The sequence below is a fragment of the Caretta caretta genome, chromosome 26 (assembly GCF_965140235.1).
Source record: "Caretta caretta isolate rCarCar2 chromosome 26, rCarCar1.hap1, whole genome shotgun sequence".
Taxonomy (NCBI): domain Eukaryota; kingdom Metazoa; phylum Chordata; order Testudines; family Cheloniidae; genus Caretta; species Caretta caretta.
The window spans coordinates 14,318,263-14,336,737 of record NC_134231.1 but is presented as its reverse complement, the minus strand read 5'-3'; the positions used below and the strand labels follow the sequence as shown (position 1 = coordinate 14,336,737).

General features: G+C 53.0%; 1 protein-coding gene across 3 annotated transcripts; it reads right to left on the bottom strand.

The window, feature by feature from the left end:
* Window positions 1–243: 243 nt before the first annotated feature.
* YKT6 (YKT6 vesicular SNARE protein) lies at window positions 244–15,341 on the bottom strand. Of its 3 annotated transcripts, none has more exons than XM_048829422.2 (8): window positions 15,242–15,341; window positions 14,454–14,580; window positions 8,394–8,476; window positions 6,046–6,146; window positions 5,124–5,228; window positions 4,446–4,511; window positions 3,570–3,671; window positions 244–2,345 (listed from the first exon to the last, which is right to left on the bottom strand). In XM_048829422.2, the coding sequence occupies exons 2-8, from the start codon at window positions 14,555–14,557 to the stop codon at window positions 2,310–2,312; spliced, it is 597 nt and encodes a 198-aa protein (XP_048685379.1). In that variant the 5' UTR covers window positions 14,558–14,580; window positions 15,242–15,341; the 3' UTR covers window positions 244–2,309. The 3 variants fall into 3 exon arrangements, with proteins under 3 accessions (XP_048685379.1, XP_048685378.1, XP_048685381.1); XM_048829421.2 differs by having other exon boundaries at window positions 15,228–15,335; XM_048829424.2 differs by having other exon boundaries at window positions 15,192–15,314.
* Between the last annotated feature and the right edge of the window lie 3,134 nt (window positions 15,342–18,475).

Here is an 18,475-nt window from a genome sequence, read left to right as displayed (position 1 = left end):
GGCTAATGCTGCCCACATTGTAGGGCACAGGGGGACCTAGGGGCTCAGAGAGCAGCAAGCCCGGTGGCCCCAGAGGCAGTGGAGGGGCACTCACTCCAGCTGTACCTAGTACCCTCCCGCCTCCAACAAGTGGCCAGGGCTGTGGCTTCACAGCCAGCCAGGGACTGGGAGATCTGGCAGGCTACAGGCCCTGGTCAGCCAGCTGGAGAACCGGAGTACGAATGAGAGCCCAAGCCAGCCGAGAACGGCGAGAAGACAAACTTTATCCAGACGGGCACAGGCCAGCCAACATCACGTACAGAGAAGTCAGGCAACGGTTACACAGTCTCCACAGCCGCTAGCCAGAGCTTTTCCATTGGAAACGGTAGGAATGGGGGGATGGAGTGCAGAGCCAACACGGCCACTGAACATCAGTGTCCAGGGGCACGGCTGGGAGCTGGGGCTTCTTCCTTCCTTCCCCCAGGGCTGGGCTCACACCCTTCGAGCCCAGCCACCAGGTACATGAGGGAAAAGGCCAATGCCACGGGCCTGGGAACGCGAGGGGCAAGAGGGCACTCGGAGAGCCAGGCGGTACAGGCCCAGCTCCACGCTTCCAGTGGGGAGGAAGTCACCCCCATGGAGAGGGTGGCTCTGCCATGCCTGGGGCTGGCTCCCTGCCTGCTTGCCCAGAGAGCAGCGCCAGGCGCAGCTGAGGATTCTGCCAGGAGCACCCACCCCCAGAGCATTACCAAGCCATGGCTTTAGCACGTGGTCCAGTGGCCTTGAGCCCCAGGCTGGATGTGCAGCTCATGGCACCAGGTGGGCAAGCAGGCACACGCTCTGCTGATGCCCCTGTCCTGCTCTTCCCCAGCCCCAACAGAGCCAGCCCAAAGTGCAGCGAGGCCCCCCCAGGTGACCAAAGCAGAGGCCAGTGAGCTCTCGCTGCCCCAGGGATGGCACCCACAGCCTGCGAGCAGCATCCCAGGGCATGCACGCTCAGGTCACCTCCCACTGCACAGCAGAACCGCCCCGAGGTTGGCTCGCTGCCGCTCTCCCATGTGCAGACGAGCCAGGTGCTCAACCTGCCCACAAGAGTGGTGCTGACATCCTCCATGCAGCGAGCAGGTGCCTGGCATGCTGTTACTGTCTGCCTGGTGCCCCTCCCCAGGTGATTGCTCCCCTTTCAGAGCCCCACCCAAGGATGCTGGTTCCCCCCGCCCACTCCCAGTACATCAGTGCTGGGCAAAGGCAAGGATAAGCAAGAGGCAGGTCCAAGGCGGGAAGAAAATGCAGCTCCACGGACAGGATGGAAGGATCGAAGGGGTGGGCTCCGCTCAGCCTCCCTCTCCAGAGGGAGAGGGGACGTGAACATCATGGTCTAGTTTTTCCACCAGCCAGCAGGAAGCTCAGGGCCTGGCAGATCAGCGAGACCCACGTTCCATGGCACACGCACATGGCACACACTTGGCACAGCGGGAGACAGCACAGCCCCGGGGGCCAGAGCCGCAGGCGAGGACGAAGTGATGGGGATGCTGGCTGACGAGAGGCCGGAGGACAGACAGTAACTGTGAGACAGCCCAGAGACCCATGGAGGGCAGAGACCCACCAACCCCTGGGCGAGGAACAGGGCGACAGGCAAAAACGACAGCATTTCCTGCTGCTCCGCACCAAATTGTGCCACCCCCCCCGCCCCCGGGGACTCTCTCTGCTCACTGCCGGTGGCAAGACAGATTCCAGGCCTGACTGGCCGAGACTCCAGTCTGAGCACTCCTGGGAGCAGCAAGGCTACATCCCACAACACTGACGCCTGTTCTCAACGCTCCTCAGAGGCCCAAAGCAACCAGGCCCCTCGCCCAAGGCTTCAGTCACGGGGTGGGTAGGAGTCGGAGGCTGAGCCCTCAACACTGGGCAGTGGCGTCGGCTGGTCTCAGTTACTGGAGTCCCTCTCTAGTGTTATGATTGTAAACAACAAGGTGACTAGAATGCAGTCTGCGTCTGATCTCTGGAGATGAGGAGTGAGAGCCCCAGGCCAATTCAGCGCTGCAATTACAAGCCAGAGGTCAAAGCAACAAGCCCTTCGGGGCCAGAAAGGGCTGGTAGGAGAATGGTCACGCTGTCTCTTCAGCCTCGCTGGCCTTTCCGAGGAAGAGCTGTTTAACTAGACGGGCCTGGGGTGCCGAGAAAGCCCTGTCCCAGCCCCACCGCCCGCAGTGGTGTGGCCTGGAACCGGGGATCCCCACCCACAGACGGTCTTTTTGTCCCATGTACTTTAAAGGTCTGAACGTGAGAGAAGGCCAGGCGGTTGGGAGCAGCGGTCTCAGCTGGCTGGGTCACATGATCTCGCAGCACGAGTTCTGCTTTCGGGCCTGAAAAGGAAAGAAGAACTGAGAGGCTTCTCGGTGGAGTTGCCCTCTGGGGACAGGCCGAGAGCCCGTGTACTGGGCTCACAGCCGGCTCCTCCCAGGCCAGCTCACACTGCGAGCACCCTGCAGTTCGCGTGCCGGAAAGTCAGCAAGATACAGGGACGCCTAACCCTGCCCACTGCCCCTATGCTACAGGGCCGGTGAGTCGGAGCAGCTGTGGGACAGGCTGGGTTTGGATCTGGGAGGGGGTGACCTATGCGGGGCTTGTGACCCATCCAAGGTGTTTGATGCTCACTAGCAGAACTGAGCACAGCTGCAAGGCCATGGCTTTAGCTAGTTCAGTGCCCTCCACTCCAAGTTCCACCCCCTCCCACACATATTATCCTCTTCTGTTGGGAAACCCCCTTGTCACAGCACTTCTGTAATGCCTGGCCCTCCTGCCTCGGGCTGGGCATGGGGACATCGCTGCCCTGTCAGCAGCTCAGACACTTCCAAACCTCAGCAGGGTAGCCTGTGCCGTGTCACCAACTCCGGGCTTGCTGGAGCAAGGCAGAGGGAAGGGTATTTCTGAGAACCCGCCACCTCTGCCCCTCCCATCAACACCCACCTCGAGGGTCACCCAAAGACTCACTAAGGGAGTTTGCAAACAAACCGAGCACCTTAGCTTCACCTAGAAGTCACTGTGCTCTTCGGAGCAGGGACCAGCTTTGCTCAGCACCTGGCACAATGGGGGCTGGCTCCAGGAGGAGGTCTCTGAGGCACTGGTGCATGCAAACAATAAAACGTCTGGAAGCCAAGGTAGCTCACAGAGCCCTGGCACAAGGGGGCACTGCACTCTGAGTGGAAATCCCTGCAGCCCAGAGCAAAGCTGCAGCCTTCTTGCCAAAGAGAAGCATGCTCCTGGCAGCTGGGACCAGAGAACAGCCCCAAGGAGGTGACCATCTCTAGTCTTGGTTCACACTTCTCCTACACACTTAAGCATCCACACTAAGCTAGATTCAGCCTTAGCCAGCCAGCCAGCCCCGGCATCCGGGGCCCAATGCCTGCCCTACATCAGACACCGGGGTAATATCTGAGTGCCTACTTAACAGGATTTATGTCTGGAGCTTTGCCCATGGTAAATTGCTCAGTCATGCCAAGTGCTGGCCTGGCGCAGCACACGGCTGGCCCTCTGCCCTCGCTACCCCCTACCTCATGCTTGTTGGGCGGCCGCGCCGAGCCACTTACAGTTTTGTAGAAGTGTTTGGAATGCAGCCCAAGCACCTCCGACTTGGCCACCAAGTCATCCAGCTTCTCCCCGCGCTCCAGCAGAGACTCCATGGTGTTGTGCTGCAGAGGGCGAGAAGTGACACCAGAGCTGAGACCCCCGCGCCTCACCCAGCGGCTGTGACGGCACCAGGGCCAAATACTTTCAGTTTCTCCCCAGCTGGGCTATTGGCTCTCCATGCCCAGAGCCCTCAGGGCAGCCCTCGCCAGGCTGCGCACCAGCCACTTTCCAATCACCACGTGGTTAGCTCCCAGGACACTGCATCGCATGTGTGAATGGCGATGCCACCTTGCCCACCCTGGGAGGCCACAAGGAAATCCACGGTAAAGAGCACGAAGAGGCCTCGCATGGGCTTGTGACTTCTTGGGTCCTTCAAGTCCCCTGCTTCCCAGTCTCGCCCCCATTAGAGGGGAGGATAGCCAATGCCTTTGCTCTTTTCCCTGGTGCCCTGGCAGCTTGATACCTGGGACTCAAATGCAGCCCCACAGTCTGGTGCTATGTGATCCAGCCTGCCCTATGCAGTCTATGGACGGTTATCAAGCTAACTTCAGACTCCAACACATCTGCTTATTTCCAAGTAATGGCTAGGAACCCACACAACTCCTGACAGTCAAGCCATCCCAGGAGTTCAGGCCAGTCTGGAGTTGGGTTCAGCTGACTTCATGAATGGAGACAGGGGGTGTCCGCAGCACAGTCCTCAGGCAGGGTCTAGTACCAGACTGACAGCACCAATTCCCAGGAGACAGCCAAATGCCCCCACGGAGGCTAAGGGTTCACAGCAGCGGCTGCCCCAGGAAGCCCTCCTCACTTCCCTTTCCCACGCATGCAGCCCTTACCAGAATGATTTTGGTCTCGTCCAGCTCCGCCTGCACTTTCGTCATTGCATCTGCCTCCCGGGGATTCTTGGAGAGCAAGAACACAGCACATTACGTAGACACACTATTCCAAGGACAGCGTCTGCAGGCCCATGAGCCCAGACGCAGCCAAGCAGGAAGCTGGACTGCCCCCCTCAAAGCACTCCACGCCCTGCGGGTGCACAGGGAGACAGTCTTTTACCCTGCCCAGATACAAGCCCCTGTGGAGGCTGCAAATGGAGCTGATGTTTCTCAGTGGGATTGCTGGGGGTTCCCAGCTAAAGGCCTTCCTCACACTGCCAGGAAGGCCTAGAGGCCAGGAGCAGACTGCAGAGCTGGTCTGAGCAGTGAGAGGGAACAGACCTATTCATTCACCTTAGGCACTCCGCCAGCCCCATGACTGCAGTGGCTGGACACCTCACTACTGCTGGCGTACTGACCCTCTCTACCCCGAGAGGCAGGGCAGAGCTTCTGGCCCTATTTTACAAATGGGCAACTGAAGCCCGGCACAACTAACCGATGTGCTGGAAGCCTGGGGGAACAGGGAGCTGAACCCGGTACTCCCAAGTTCTAGGCCAGCAGCCTACCCACTAAGACCACCCTTTTCCTACTGCTTCTCTGCCTTCTGACATCCAGACAGTCAGTAAATGCATGTCATACCTGATATTTATTAAGGTAACCGTCCAAGGCTGCATAGTTAATCGTAGTTGGAGAGCCTGAGGGCCAGTTTGCCCTACTGACCTGCGTGGAGAACTCATCCAGCACCTGCAATGCAAAGCAAACCCAGTGGTGAGCACACAGCTGTCTTCTCCACTCAGACACCCACAACAGGGCTTGAGATCTCAGAACCGTTAAGAGTCATTCCTTGGCATCCTGCTCTCTACCAACAGACGGAAGAGGGTTGGGACCCAACTCCTGTCTTGCAACCTACAGAGGAATGCAAGCTGGGAGTATATTAAGTGTCCCATGAGGAGACACTTGTCACTAGAATTCAGATAACATACCAAGGACTTCCCCTCTCCTAAAAGCCCCATGGTCTTCATGGACACGCAGGACACCCTGGCGTCCAGATGCGTGACTAACAGTGACCATGCAACACAGACAGAGGCCATGCAAGTTGTGATACAAGTCGGACAGAACTGTAACATCCAGGCACCAGTTCTGACCACTTGAAAGCCTGGGCCAGACTGCAGAATGTTTCTGTGAGAACAAATACTCACTAAGTATCAGGCTAAGAGCATCAGACCCTTCTTTCTTGGGGTCTAATCAGGATTGAACCCAGGTCAGCCAAGGTAAAATGCATTAACCCACTGCATCACCCAGCCCATGAAGAAGTCTTAGGCCTGAACAGATCCTACCCCGCTCACTCCTACCATCACCATGTAGCTAATTTGTGACAGTAACGTCAGCAGACAAGAAAAGATTTGTAGAGTCTCAAATGCCCAAGCAGCAAGTCGCTTTTCAGCTAAAAGGGAAGCAAATTCAGGACTCTGAATACACAGTTGAAGTCTCCTCCTGCCGTGCATCGTCCTAGCTGCACAGCTCATCTCCAGAAACAAAGAGAACCCTAAACTGAGTTTACCTTCTCCAGCAAGGTGAAACACACGCGCGGTGGATACTCGTTGTCTGCAATCACCACTCCAGCCAGTCGGTCACTCCGCACGTACACATGGCAGAGGTATTCTGAACCAAAGACCAAGAGCAAAGGTTTCACAGAGAAGTGCACAGCATGGGGTCATCAAGCAGCATTCAGAGCAACCCACGTGTAAAAATCAGCCAACTGTCATGGACTAGCACTCCGCTGTCCAAACTAAGATCACATTTTGGCAACGTTTAGCTCAGAGGCAGCATGTGGGTTTCACTAGGAAGGAAGCAGATGGGGATGCAATGCTTTTCTCCCCAGGGAAGACCAGGGGCAGCACACAAGAGTGCCGAGTGAGTTAGATCATTTCTGTTCCCCCATGGCACGCATGGTGCATGACAAATGTAACCAAGGCAGAGCGTGTACAATCTAAGTTAAACAAAGGTGGGGAAGGGAGGTAACATACAACTAGGCCATTCAGGTCGTTTGCGTTACACATTCTATTGGTTCTGGGGGGGTTAATATTTCATGACTCACTATTAGTGAGAACACAGATTTTAGAACGTTTGGAGCAAGGCGATGTGGCATACAGGGAGGTGTACGGAATGAGGCTAGGAGTCAGGAGTTTGGGCAGACAGGTGATGGCAGAGAAGAGTACAAATGGTGGGATAGGAAGACAAGGGCTGTATCAGGTGGAGCATCACAGTTCACAGCCTGGAGCACAGGGACATGGAGTTTGAACTCTACACAGGAGAAGCCAGCAGAGGGCTGGGGATGAAAGTAACGGCAGGAAGATCTGAGCAGCTCTGTGGGCTGGAGAGGGGAGTTCAGGCAGCGCACATGTGAGGCTCAGTTCAGCAGCAAGGCTTATGTGGAGTTAGGGTAAGGTGAGGAATGAAGCGCAAAAGCAGCATCTGGTAGTCAGGCAGGTTCCTGCGCTTACTTGATTTTCCAGCTGGGACAGCAGAAGCACCAGTCAGCATTGACTTGGCTGGGGTCCAGCATGGATTGAAATCCAGACTCCCTCCCACCTTGCAATCTTTTGCGCACCTCCTGGCCCGATGGAATCAAAACTACCAATCAGAGACCAATACCGTTACTCAGGAACCCCGAGTTTATTCTACAAACGGAGGAAGTTCCCAGATACTCTACAACAGTGGTTCTCAAATTTTTTTTCTTCTTCTCCATGGACCACTTGAAAATTGCTGAGGGTCTCGAAGGACCGCTTAATGATCTTTCCAAATGTTGTTTGTACCATTAGCTAACTATTGTAAAGCACTTTGGATAAAAGCGCTATATAAAAAAAACCTTAATAATAATTAGCTTTTTTGTTCTACAAATAAAAGCCCACAACTCATATTTTAATGTCAGTAGACTTACCTTTCTAATGCGACGGATGTGCCCTCTCTCCCCTGCCACGGCTGAGGCTGGGAAGGAGGGCCATCTCTCCCCGGCAGCTGCAGCCCTGAAGCTGGGCAAAGTTGCCTCTTTCTCTGGCCGCCACAGCCCTGCATGTCCCAAATTCCCCCACCCCCTCTTCTCACCCCACTGCTCCATCCCACCTGCCTCCTACCCCCCCCCCCCCAAGGCCACCACCTCACTTTACATGTGTGTCTTCTCCAGGGTCCAGATGCCTAATTAGTGGAGCCACGCCTGTGCGGCTCCACTAATTAGGTGGGTGGCCCTTCATTCTCTTGTCTGCGGCCGCCTAGGCATGCACCTTAGAGGAAACTATCCGCAGACCACCTGAATGGAGCCCGCGGACCACTGGCGGTCCATGGACCACAGTTTGAGAACCTCTGCTCTACAGCACACACCCAAAAGATAGGCACGGTTAACCCTTTGGTGCCAGATTTCTCATGCACACACCACAATGCCACGAGGGGATGCCAGAGCTACTTGGGCAGAGGAGAGGCCGTGACAGCAGCAGCCAGGAATGTTCAGTACTACAGCAGGAGAAGGTGTGGCTGTCACTGTGGAAACTCCTACAAGTCATGCCACACCTCAGGGTGGATGTTAAGAGCTGTGCCGCATCCAGCCAGGACTCTAGACGTCCACTTTTCATTGGGCATTAGGTGCTTTGCAATTTAATCAAGCGATTTAGGCCGGATGTTTGACTAATCCTGCATGACTTGCGTAGCCAGAGAAACAGCTCCTGCCGATCGCAATGAAAGGGAGGGGGACAGTAGCCAGCAACAGAGTCTCTGGAGAAGCAGATGCCCAGGGAAAAGAATTAAACTCTCCAAGGCACACAGCTGCTCTGTATCTCGCAAGATACAGAAAATCTGCATTCCGGTACGTTACCCTTCGTAACCCTGCGCGATCAAGACCCTTGCGTCCTCTCTTACCTTGCTCCTTCACTGATGCTCGGCTGCCCAGCACCGAGCGCTCTACAATCAGCTGGCTCGTGAAGGTCATGAATTCCTGAACACTGCAAACACAAAGCATTTCATTACTTAACATTCTTTTACACTAGCATCTCCCCACCCCCAAACAGACCGATCGCCACAATGGTGCCGAGAACAAAACGACTTTGCCAGCAGCTGCTGTATTAACTCACTGCAGAGCAGGTGCTCATGGGAAAATTGTGGTGACCAATAAAAAGGGTTCCTTTAAATCTTGCACTCAGGATAGCGCCTTGACCACTTTGAGAACCGGGCCAACTAGCAGGAGCCAACTACAGACCCAGACCACCAGCGTCGGCTCTGCTGATTAACATAAATTAACTCACAGGTCTGTGTTACTACCCAGCCCTACCATATGCACTTCAGTATGTGTACTGCGTGGAACTGAAGGGCGGGGGCTACACAGAAGGCAATGCACCTTTGCTGCCTAGCGTTAAAAGGTGTGCATGAAGCCTCGGTTCTCATCCTAGCCTACTCTCTTAGGAATGCCAGTGAACAGCATGTGGGACACAAGTGGTGGTCTCCATGAAGAGGGTCTTTTTCACACACTGCTAAGGCATTCTGCTTTCTTATATACTGTACGTAAGTTTCTTTTTCCATCAAGCCCCAGTATCTTACAATGGTTCTCTATTAACTCCTAAGCTTGTGCGGTGGTTTAGATATTGGGAACACGGGTGGTATTCACGATTACTTTACAGTAGGCGAACTACAGGTGCAGTGGCAGGGAGAGGCCCTCTTGGTCAATCAGTCCACCAGGAAGGACTCTTTTAAAGTATCCTGTCCACAAGTGTCTAACCATGACACCTGACTTTAGCCCAGAAATTTCATTAGACCATTCCCATTTCACAGCCTTATCAGAGTTTTCTAATCTCCAAGTTGAATTTGTCCCTGATTGACTTAGGAACGAAGTTAACTGACACTGTCAAACTTAAGATCTGCCCCGTGCGTATTTAAAGAGACCTCCTGATTTTAGTGACTAAAAATTAATTGCTTTTCTTTACTCCTGAGAGCCCTAAAGTGCCAAGACATTCGGGGAGAGTGAATTGAATTTAATCCCTTTTTGTGCATCATTGGAATTTACCAAGGTCTAATCACTTGACCTTCCTTGGCTTTCCAGAAGTGTCACAGAGTCTGTTTGGCCGGGAGAATCTTTATTACTGGGGATGATGCATGAGAAAGACACTAACTTAATGCAGATCCCAGAGCAACTGTGCAGGGGTGGAGTGCAGGAGAGACATTTTAGTGGTAACTGAACACCTGAAGCAGAAGTCTTCATTACTAACATGGAAGAGCCCCAAAAGCTATTTCTCCTGGTTTTAACCCCATAAAAGGAGGGAAGGAAAAGACTTACTTGCCTTTAAGGAGAGGGGGAAGGGGAAAGAAGGGGAAAGTTCACCACCATTTCAGTTTAAAAACATTCAAGTGCCTTTAATCTTCCTCTTAGTCTCAAATTCTTTTCCTCAAAGCTGTCTTCAAGTTGTATTTCCTCTTGTTCCGGCTTTAAAAGCAAGTGCACTGCATCCCAGAGCAGTCTCACTAACGTAGCGTGAAGTGCACTAAAATAGACGTGTCATACATTCATCCTGGTTGATGTATTTTTGGGGCCTGCACAGTATACTCAGACTCTGCAAAAATCTAGGCTTTCATTTCATAAGTACATTATTTCTAGACCTCAGTTATAAGGATAGCCTTGAAAACAGGAACCAAGAATAAACAGATAGCCGTGTCTTGAGTCTGCAAACTGAAACAATTGGGGAGAGATGTAAACCCACCCCTCCATTTAGAATCCTGGAAGCAGCTGTGAAACTGCCAAGACTTCTGTCAGTTTCACACTGCTCTTGGGGAAGACTAGGAGCACAGGCAGGCGCTGGAGTTAGTCACAAGGAAGCACCATGCTTGTTAGCAGAAACGTACACTCCATCAATTGTCAGGAGGCTTTGGAGGGCTGAGAAGAGAGAAATTCTTCTCCCTTTCAGCTATTGGTTTGCATGGGGGAAGGGGCAGGATGTGGACATTCACATTTATCAGACACCTACTAGTCAGACATATAAAAGATGGTGCTTCTAAGCAGAGTCCACCAGGCCAAAATCCCAGCTACCTCCCTCTTCCTAGGGGCTTCAGGTGCAAGGATCAGCAGGTTCTAGTCAGAGCACAGTCCCGAATCCCACTAGGGAGGCTAGAGTCTAGCTAAGAATCTGGTAACTTCAAGCCCCACAACTGGTTTTAGTGGGACTACTCCCCAGGAGTAAAACACAGATTAGAACAGACTAACCAACCAAAGGTAGCAAGTATGGCCTTTATGCAATGCTCTCTTCCCACCAGAAGCCCAGAGTCCCATACTTTATTTTCAGGTATGCTACCTGGCCTTTTTGAATAACTCAAGTCAAAAACAGCTTCTGGAAAGGATAATTTGCACCCCCCTATAGCTCCTTTACTGCTGCCTTATTCAGCCATCTTCCCCACATCCCACAATAGCTCTCCTGCCCTCTTTCAAGCTCCAGTACACAGAAAGCTGCCTTTATAACAAACCATTCTCGGCACATACTTGTTCAGACCACAAGTTTTGTTTAAATCCACGCTGTTGCAATGCATTCCACATTTAGACAGTTTCTACACCCCCACCTCTACGATATACAACTTAGATGAAATATATGGATTAATGCAATCATATACTGCTATAAAGTGACAATGTTAATGTGTAGTTAGCCAGTTTGTTTTACCCATTTTCAATTATTGAAAGTGAAAGTTTTAAGTAGTCAATTCACTTGTTACTATTTACTTTTTGCATTACTCCCAGTCTGGACAATGGGGAATCAAAAGTCAGTTTCACTTTCAGATTCTCAGTACTGCAACATAAGGCTTCCAAAACCTGCAGGGGAAAATTTGCTCAGGAAAGTGTTCCATCGGAGCTTGAAATGAAAGACTGCAGAATCATTCCTATTGGTCTCAGGTTTTGTAATACAGGCTGCCAGATGATGTATGAATTTGAAATTCCAGGCACGTGCAGATTTTTAAGGAATAAGACCAAGGTCTGATTACAACACAACACAAAACAAACCTAATTCCTGGTAAAAAGAAAAGGAGTACTTGTGGCACCTTAGAGATTAACCAACTTATCTGAGCGCATCCGATGAAGTGAGCTGTAGCTCACGAAAGCTTATGCTCATATAAATTGGTTAGTCTCGAAAGTGCCACAAGTACTCCTGTTCTTTTTGTGGATACAGACTAACACGGCTGCTAATTCCTGGTGACAATTCTGAAAAATACTCAAATTACGATTCTGATAAAAAAGTGCAGGTGGGGCATTAAATTAGGTACTCTGTGAGGTACCTGATCACAGTCTCTCTCCCTCACCTGCCCCTCCATGTTTAATTATGACATTTTAGTAAGTCTCATGAAAGACATCACTGGACAAGATTGCCATGAATTAAAAAAAGCATTTAAACATTCACTTTAAAATCCTAGTACCTTTCCAGGACCAGGAGACACTAAAAACTTAAGACAAAATTCAAATTTTAGGCCAAATTTGTTAATCCTTAATACTGCTTGCAAGCGTTTACACACTGAATTCAAAGGAGCTACTTGTGCACACGAAGTTAAGCACGTGTGTGTTTGCAGGATTGGGATACTAGCAAGGAAAAAAAAGCAGTACAAGATTATGCATGTGTAAAGCAGTCAAATTAATAAGGCGGGGAAATTATTTTCCCCCACAATTGAGATTTTTTTTAAATGAGTAAGAGAAAACTACCTGTTCTTTATGTCGTCTTTGCATCTGAGTGGGCCTGAGTTAGGGGGAGATACGGCAGGACTCCCTGGGATTCTACTAGCGTTGCTCAATTTACATTGAGGTGATTGTAAATTTTGAAAATAAAAAGAAACTGATTCTTTAAAAAAAAAATAAATTCCCATTAGCAGCCTGTTGTAGAACGCATCAACGACTCTGGACAAATTGTAGGATCTGTGACTTTTTCCTGCATCTGTGATTTTTTTCTGCCTCTAACATTAAGGCAGTTCTTCCAGGAGGATTTTATTAACTTTATTTCAATTAGCAAATTGCAGTTTCCCCTCATGCATCAGCCCTCGTACATGCAAGATCTCTGGTCATGCCAAACAGGGAAAATATGTAATGATGTCAGAGGGGTACAGCTTCCTTAGGCACAGGTAAATCGCAGAAGGAGCACAGGAGTGCGTTTGTTTAATGCTTATCTTTTAAAAAAAATCCCCCTAACATAATCCACCATCAAGTAAAAGCCCCAGCAGGCCTAAGTATCAAGTAATGGCCAAGATTCAAATCTCAGCTATTTTTGTGTAACCTTGGCAAAGGAAGTAAACATTTATAAAATAAATTCTAACAATGGTATTCCTCCTCCAAACTCACTCTGCCCTCCCGCACATCAGAACCACAGAAGAGAGAGTTTGCTCCTGCTTCAAAAGTCACCTCTGGACACACACCAAGCATGGAAAATTTCAGGGCAGAAGGCAAATGTTTCTTAAAATTATGAGCATCTGAAACCAGGAGGTTAGAAGGGAAGTTGTTTTGCAGTCAGGCACTTGCGAATACAACTACTTCTTTCAAAAGCTTTAGGGGTATTACCCCATCTTAATGGTTGGGGGCTGTACTTCTAGCACAGGTTAACTGACATAAGGGTAACATGGGTAAACTCTTCTGCAAGTACAGATTACACCCTAATGCTGAGAGCATTGTGAACCACCAGGATGACAAGGAGCTGGGATTAGCATTTAGCTTTGAGCACTCTGGCCTGAACCATCAGCAGTAGTCTCTACACAACTAAACACCTTAAGCAAAGTACATAGTATGTTATCACAAGTGGGACAATACTAGCAATTGCTAAATACAAATACACTGATCGCTCCAGCTGGATTGGTAAAGCGAAACCCACAAATTATCTCCCATTTGTTTTTCAAGTCTCTTCATGAGCTGAGAAGCTTGTGAGACTAAACAGATCTGTTGACACATTATCTAGGATATGGATTACAATTCACATCAATATATGCTCTCTTATTTTGTATACCCCACTGCATCAGCCTTGTAAAACCTGCAAAACATACCAGCTCAGACACTGATCTATTCACAGACCTTTTGCTGTGATAATACAAAAAACACCTTATTCACCCATTTAAAAGGTCACTCGTATTGGATGTTCGTTCTACCCATCTTAGGTACTTCTATGGGCCCTATTACTGTAGTATGTGACCACCACACAATCTCTCATGCAGTTACCATCACCATACCCCACAGGGACAGATTACCATCCCTGTTTTACAGACTGTTCCACTGGGAATAAATACTGAACGAGCCACTGGGTGTGAAAGAGAGAATGGCACTGCAGCCTGACGCTTAGAGGACTCACTTGGGAGGCAGGGCACACATGACGCAGACCCCTTTCTCCAACCAGTGTGTCACTATTTATCCACAGAGGAATAGCTCCAAATGGAAGAACTGAGAGAGCCCCACAGCACAATACCCCATAGCTCAGGGGTTAGAACACCCCCCTAAGAGAGGAGACACCTCTGGTCAAATCCCTTCTCCCCATCAGGCAGAGGGGGAACTGAACTGAGGTTTCCCAGATCCCAGGTGAGTGCTCTAACCACTGGGCTAAATGTTATAAAGGGGAGTGGTATGAAGACCACTTCCTCCTCTTTGGCCAGATTTTGAACGGGACCTAATCCAGCAGGCAGCCTCTGAGCTTGCTTACTGGATTGCCTCCTGTACTCATGATAGGTAGGGGTTTGTCCCCAGTCGGTGAAACCAAAAATGAGATGTAGGCACCCACCTACCTTCCTTTGTGGATCGACCTAAGTGACTTGCTGGGGTTCACACAGGGAGCCTGTGGCAGAGCACGGGCTTGAACCCCAGCCCCCCAAGCCTGCGCACCAACCCCTGGTCGCCCTTATGGAGCTATTTGTTCCAGCCAGGGAGGCGGCCGCTCAGCACAGGGGAGGGAGTTCCCCAGCCAACACCTCAGGGACCGACCGACCCACCTGGTTTTCTGGAAGAAGCTGAACGAGGACAAGTCGAAGGCAGCTTTCAGCAAGTGCACTTTGGGGTCGCCTTTGTAAAGGACACTTAGGCTGTAAAGCTTCATCCTGGTGCCTTCCCAGCAGCCGCCTGAGCGAGAAGGTCGGAGTCAGGGCCGGTGAAGAGACCCAGGAAACAAGCCCTGACCACCCCCCTCACCCCTGAGAGCCCCCCCCAGCCCAGACCGCCCCCCACACCCCCGAGAGCCCCCCCACCTCCCAGACCACCCCGAGAGTGCCCCCCCAGCCCGGACCACCCCCTGCACCCCCCACCTCCCGGTCCACCCCCCGCACCCCCCGAGAGCCCCCCCACCCCGGACCACCCGCCCCCTCCCCCCCAGGCCGGATCCGCCCGCCCCCCCCAGGCCAGACCGCCCCCCAAGAGCGCCCGCCCCCCCCCCCGGCTGGACCGCCCCCCTCGCCCCCGAGAGCCCCCCCCCAGGCCGGACCGCCCCCCGCATCCCCGAGAGCGGCCCCCCCCCCGGCTGGACCGCCCCCCTCGCCCCCGAGAGCCCCCCCCATCCCCGAGAGCCCCCCCCCCCGGCCGGACCGCCCCCCGCATCCCCGAGAGCCCCCTTCGCCCCCCCCCCGGCCCCACCGCCCCGACACCCGCAGCAGAGCAGGGCCTGGCTGCGGCCCCCCCCGGCGCGCGGGGCTCGGAGACTCCCGCTCCCGCCCGACCCCGCCGGAGGCAGGACGGACCCGCCGCCCCGCCCTCAGGAGCTCGCTCGCTCGCACCCGGGGGTCGGTACCGGGCGGGTCCCGCCTCCCTCCTGCGGCTCCGGCGGTTGCTGCGACGGCCTGGGCAGTGGGCGGAGCAAAGAACCGCCGCCGCCCCGCGCTGACCCGGAAGCAAAATGGAGCGGCCGGAAGTGCCGGCGGGGAGGGGGGGGGGTCAGTGCCACGGGGCGCTCTCGCACTGCGCATGCCCGCGGCCGCTGGGGGACCCAGCCAATGAGCGTCCGCCTGGCCGGCAGCTTCGCCCACCTGCCGCCACGTGCGGGCGGCTGCTGAACAGCTGTTCCGCCGTGTGCAGGAGGCGCTGCGAGGGCGGGGAAGGAGCTGGGGGGGGGGTTATCAGCCGCGCCGGGACCCCCCGTGGTCCACGTCCCCAGGTTGAGTAATGCAGGCACGGAGAGTACGCTGATCATAGACTCCTAGACTATCCGGGCTGGAAGGGACCCCAGGAGGTATCTAGTCCAGCCCCCTGCTCAGAGCAGGACCCATCCCCAATTAAATCATCCCAGCCAGGGCCTTAAAAACCTCTAAGGAAGGAGATTCCACCACCTCCCTAGGGAACCCACTCCAGTGCTTCACCGCCCTCCTAGTGAAAAAGTTTTTCCTCATATCCAACCTAAACCTCCCCCACTGCAACTTGAGACCATTACTCCTTGTCCTGTCCTCTTCCACCACTGAGAATAGTCTAGAGCCATCCTCTCTGGAACCACCTCTCAGGTAGTTGAAAGCAGCTATCAAATCCCCCCTCGTTCTTCTCTTCCGCAGACTAAAAGCTGGGAGGGGTTGCAAGTGCTTTGGAGGATAGGATTAAAATTCAAAATGATCTGGACAAACTGGAGAAATGGTCTGAAGTAAATAGGATGAAATTCAATAAGGACAAATGCAAAGTACTCCACTTAGGAAGGTTGTGTGTCAACAATCGAAATGCAAAGTACTCCACTTAGGAAGGTTGTGTGCAACAATCGGTTACACACATACAAAATAGGAAATGACTGCCTAGGAAGGAGCACTGCGGAAAGGGATCTGGGGGTTATGGATCGCAAGCTAAATATCAGTCAACTGTGTAACACTGTTGCAAAAAAAGCAAACATCATTTTGGGATGTATTAGCAGGAGTGTTGTAAGCAAGACACGAGAAGTAATTCTTCTGCGCTACTCTGTCCTAATTAGGCATCAGTTGGAGCATGGTGTCCAGTTCTGGGTGCCACATTCCAGGAAAGATGGGGACAAATTGGAGAAAGTCCAGAGAAGAGCAACAAAAATGATGAAAGGTCTAGAAAACAGCACCTCTGAGGGAAGACTGAAAAAATTGGGTTTGTTTAGCCTGGAGAAGGGAAGACTGAGAGGAGACATGATAACAGTTTTCAGGTACATAAAAGGTTGTTACAAGGAGAAGGGAGAAAAATTGTTCTCCTTGGCCTCTGAGGACAGGACAAGAAGCAATGGGCTTAAATTGCAGCAAGGGCGGTTTAGGTTGGACTTGAGGAAAAACTTCCTAACTGTCAGGGTGGTTAAGCCCTGGACTAAATTGCCCAGGGAGGTTGTGGAATCTCCATCATTGGGGATTTTTAAGAGCAGGTTAGACAAACCCCTGTCAGGGATGGTCTAGATAATACTTAGTCCTGCCATGCGTGCTGGGGACTGGACTAGACAACCTCTCGAGGTCCCTTCCAGTCCTAGGATTCTATGGGCCCCACTATACCAGGGTCAGCACCAATAAATCAGAATGGGCCCTGCTATACCAGGGTCAGTATTAATATAACAGGGTGAACCCCACTAGACAGGGGTGAGCACTGATACACCGGGTCATCCCCAATATACTGGGCTGGGTCCCACTATGCAAGGATTGGCCCCAACATAGCAGGGTCAGCTCCAATATACTGGGGTGGGCGCACCAGACAGGGATCAACCTCAACATACTGGGCAGGGTTGCCAACTTTCTGACCCTTGCCCTGAGGCCCTGCCCCTTCCCTGAGGCCCCACCCCTGCTCACTCCATTCCTCCCTCCCTCTGTTGCTCACTTTCCCCCACCCTCGCTGATTCGCTAATTTTCACCAGGTTGGGGCAGAGGGTTGGGGTGCAGGAGGGGGAGGGCTCCGGTTGGGGATGCAGGCTCTGGGGTGGGGCTGGGGATGAGGGGTTTGGGGTGCAGGAGGGGACTCTAAGCTGGGGGGGTGGGGCCAAGGGGTTTGGAGTGTGGGAGGGGGCTCCAGGTTGGGGCAGGGGGTTGGAAATGTGGGAGGGGGTGCGGGCTTCAGGATGGGGCCATAAATGAGGGGTTCAGGGTGTGGGAGGGAGCTCTGGGCTGGAGCAGGGGGTTGGGGTGCAGGGGGGTGAGGGCTATGGCTGGGGGTGGGGCCGGGGATGAGGAGTTTGGGGTGCAGGAGGGGGCTCTGGGCTGGGGCTGAGGTGTTCGGAGTGCGGGAGGGGGCTCAGGGCTGGGGCAAGGGGTTGGGGTATGGAAGAGGGTGCGGGATCTGGGATGGAGTTTGGGTGCAGGAGGGGGCTCAGGGCTGGGGCAAGGGGTTGGGGTATGGAAGAGGGTGTGGGCTCTGGGAGGGAGTTTGGGTGCGGGAGGGGGCTCAGGGCTGGAGCGGGGGTTGGGGTGCGGGCTCTGGGAGGGAGTTTGGGTGCGGGAGGGGGCTCAGGGCTGGGGAATGGGGTTGCGGTGTGGGAGGGGGTGCGGTTCTGGGCGGCACTTACCTCAGGCAGCTCGCGGAAGTGGCCGGCATGTCCTGCCAGCTCCTAGGCACAGGGACGGCCAAGGGGGCTCTGCCAGCTGCTGCGGCAAACTGGACGTGGTCAGCTGGGCTGACTGGAGCTGCCAGGGTCCCTTTTCGACCGGGTGCCTGTCAACCCTAATACTGGGGTGAGCACTGATATACCAGAATCTGCCTCAATATATCGGGGTAGGCCTCACTATACTGAGGTGAGCCCCAATATACTTGGGTTGGGCCCCACTATACCAGGGTAGACACACTATACCAGTATGAGCCCCACTATACGTGAGTAAGGCCCTTTGTACCAGGGTCATCACCTTGATACCAGGGTAAGCACGGATGTGCTGAGGTAACTGCATCCACACTAGAAGCGATACAGATCTACCCATCTTGGTTTCAAGTCAATATTATAGCGGAGTGATAGCACCACCATACTCAAGGGTGAGGCTTGTTTGCTGTGTACCCTCCTCCACAGAACAGAGAACCCCACCCCAAAATTTCTGCATCAAGCCCCGAGCTTCTGTAAGAG

Coding starts and splice junctions, on each gene's coding strand:
- YKT6 (XM_048829422.2), bottom strand. CDS start 14,557: ATGAAGCTTTACAGCCTAAGTGTCCTTTACAAAGGCGACCCCAAAGTG. Junction 5,229..6,045: donor GTTTCACCTTGCTGGAGAAG/GTAAACTCAGTT, acceptor TTTGCATTGCAG/GTGCTGGATGAGTTCTCCAC. Junction 4,512..5,123: donor GTTACCTTAATAAATATCAG/GTATGACATGCA, acceptor TTGCTCTCCAAG/AATCCCCGGGAGGCAGATGC.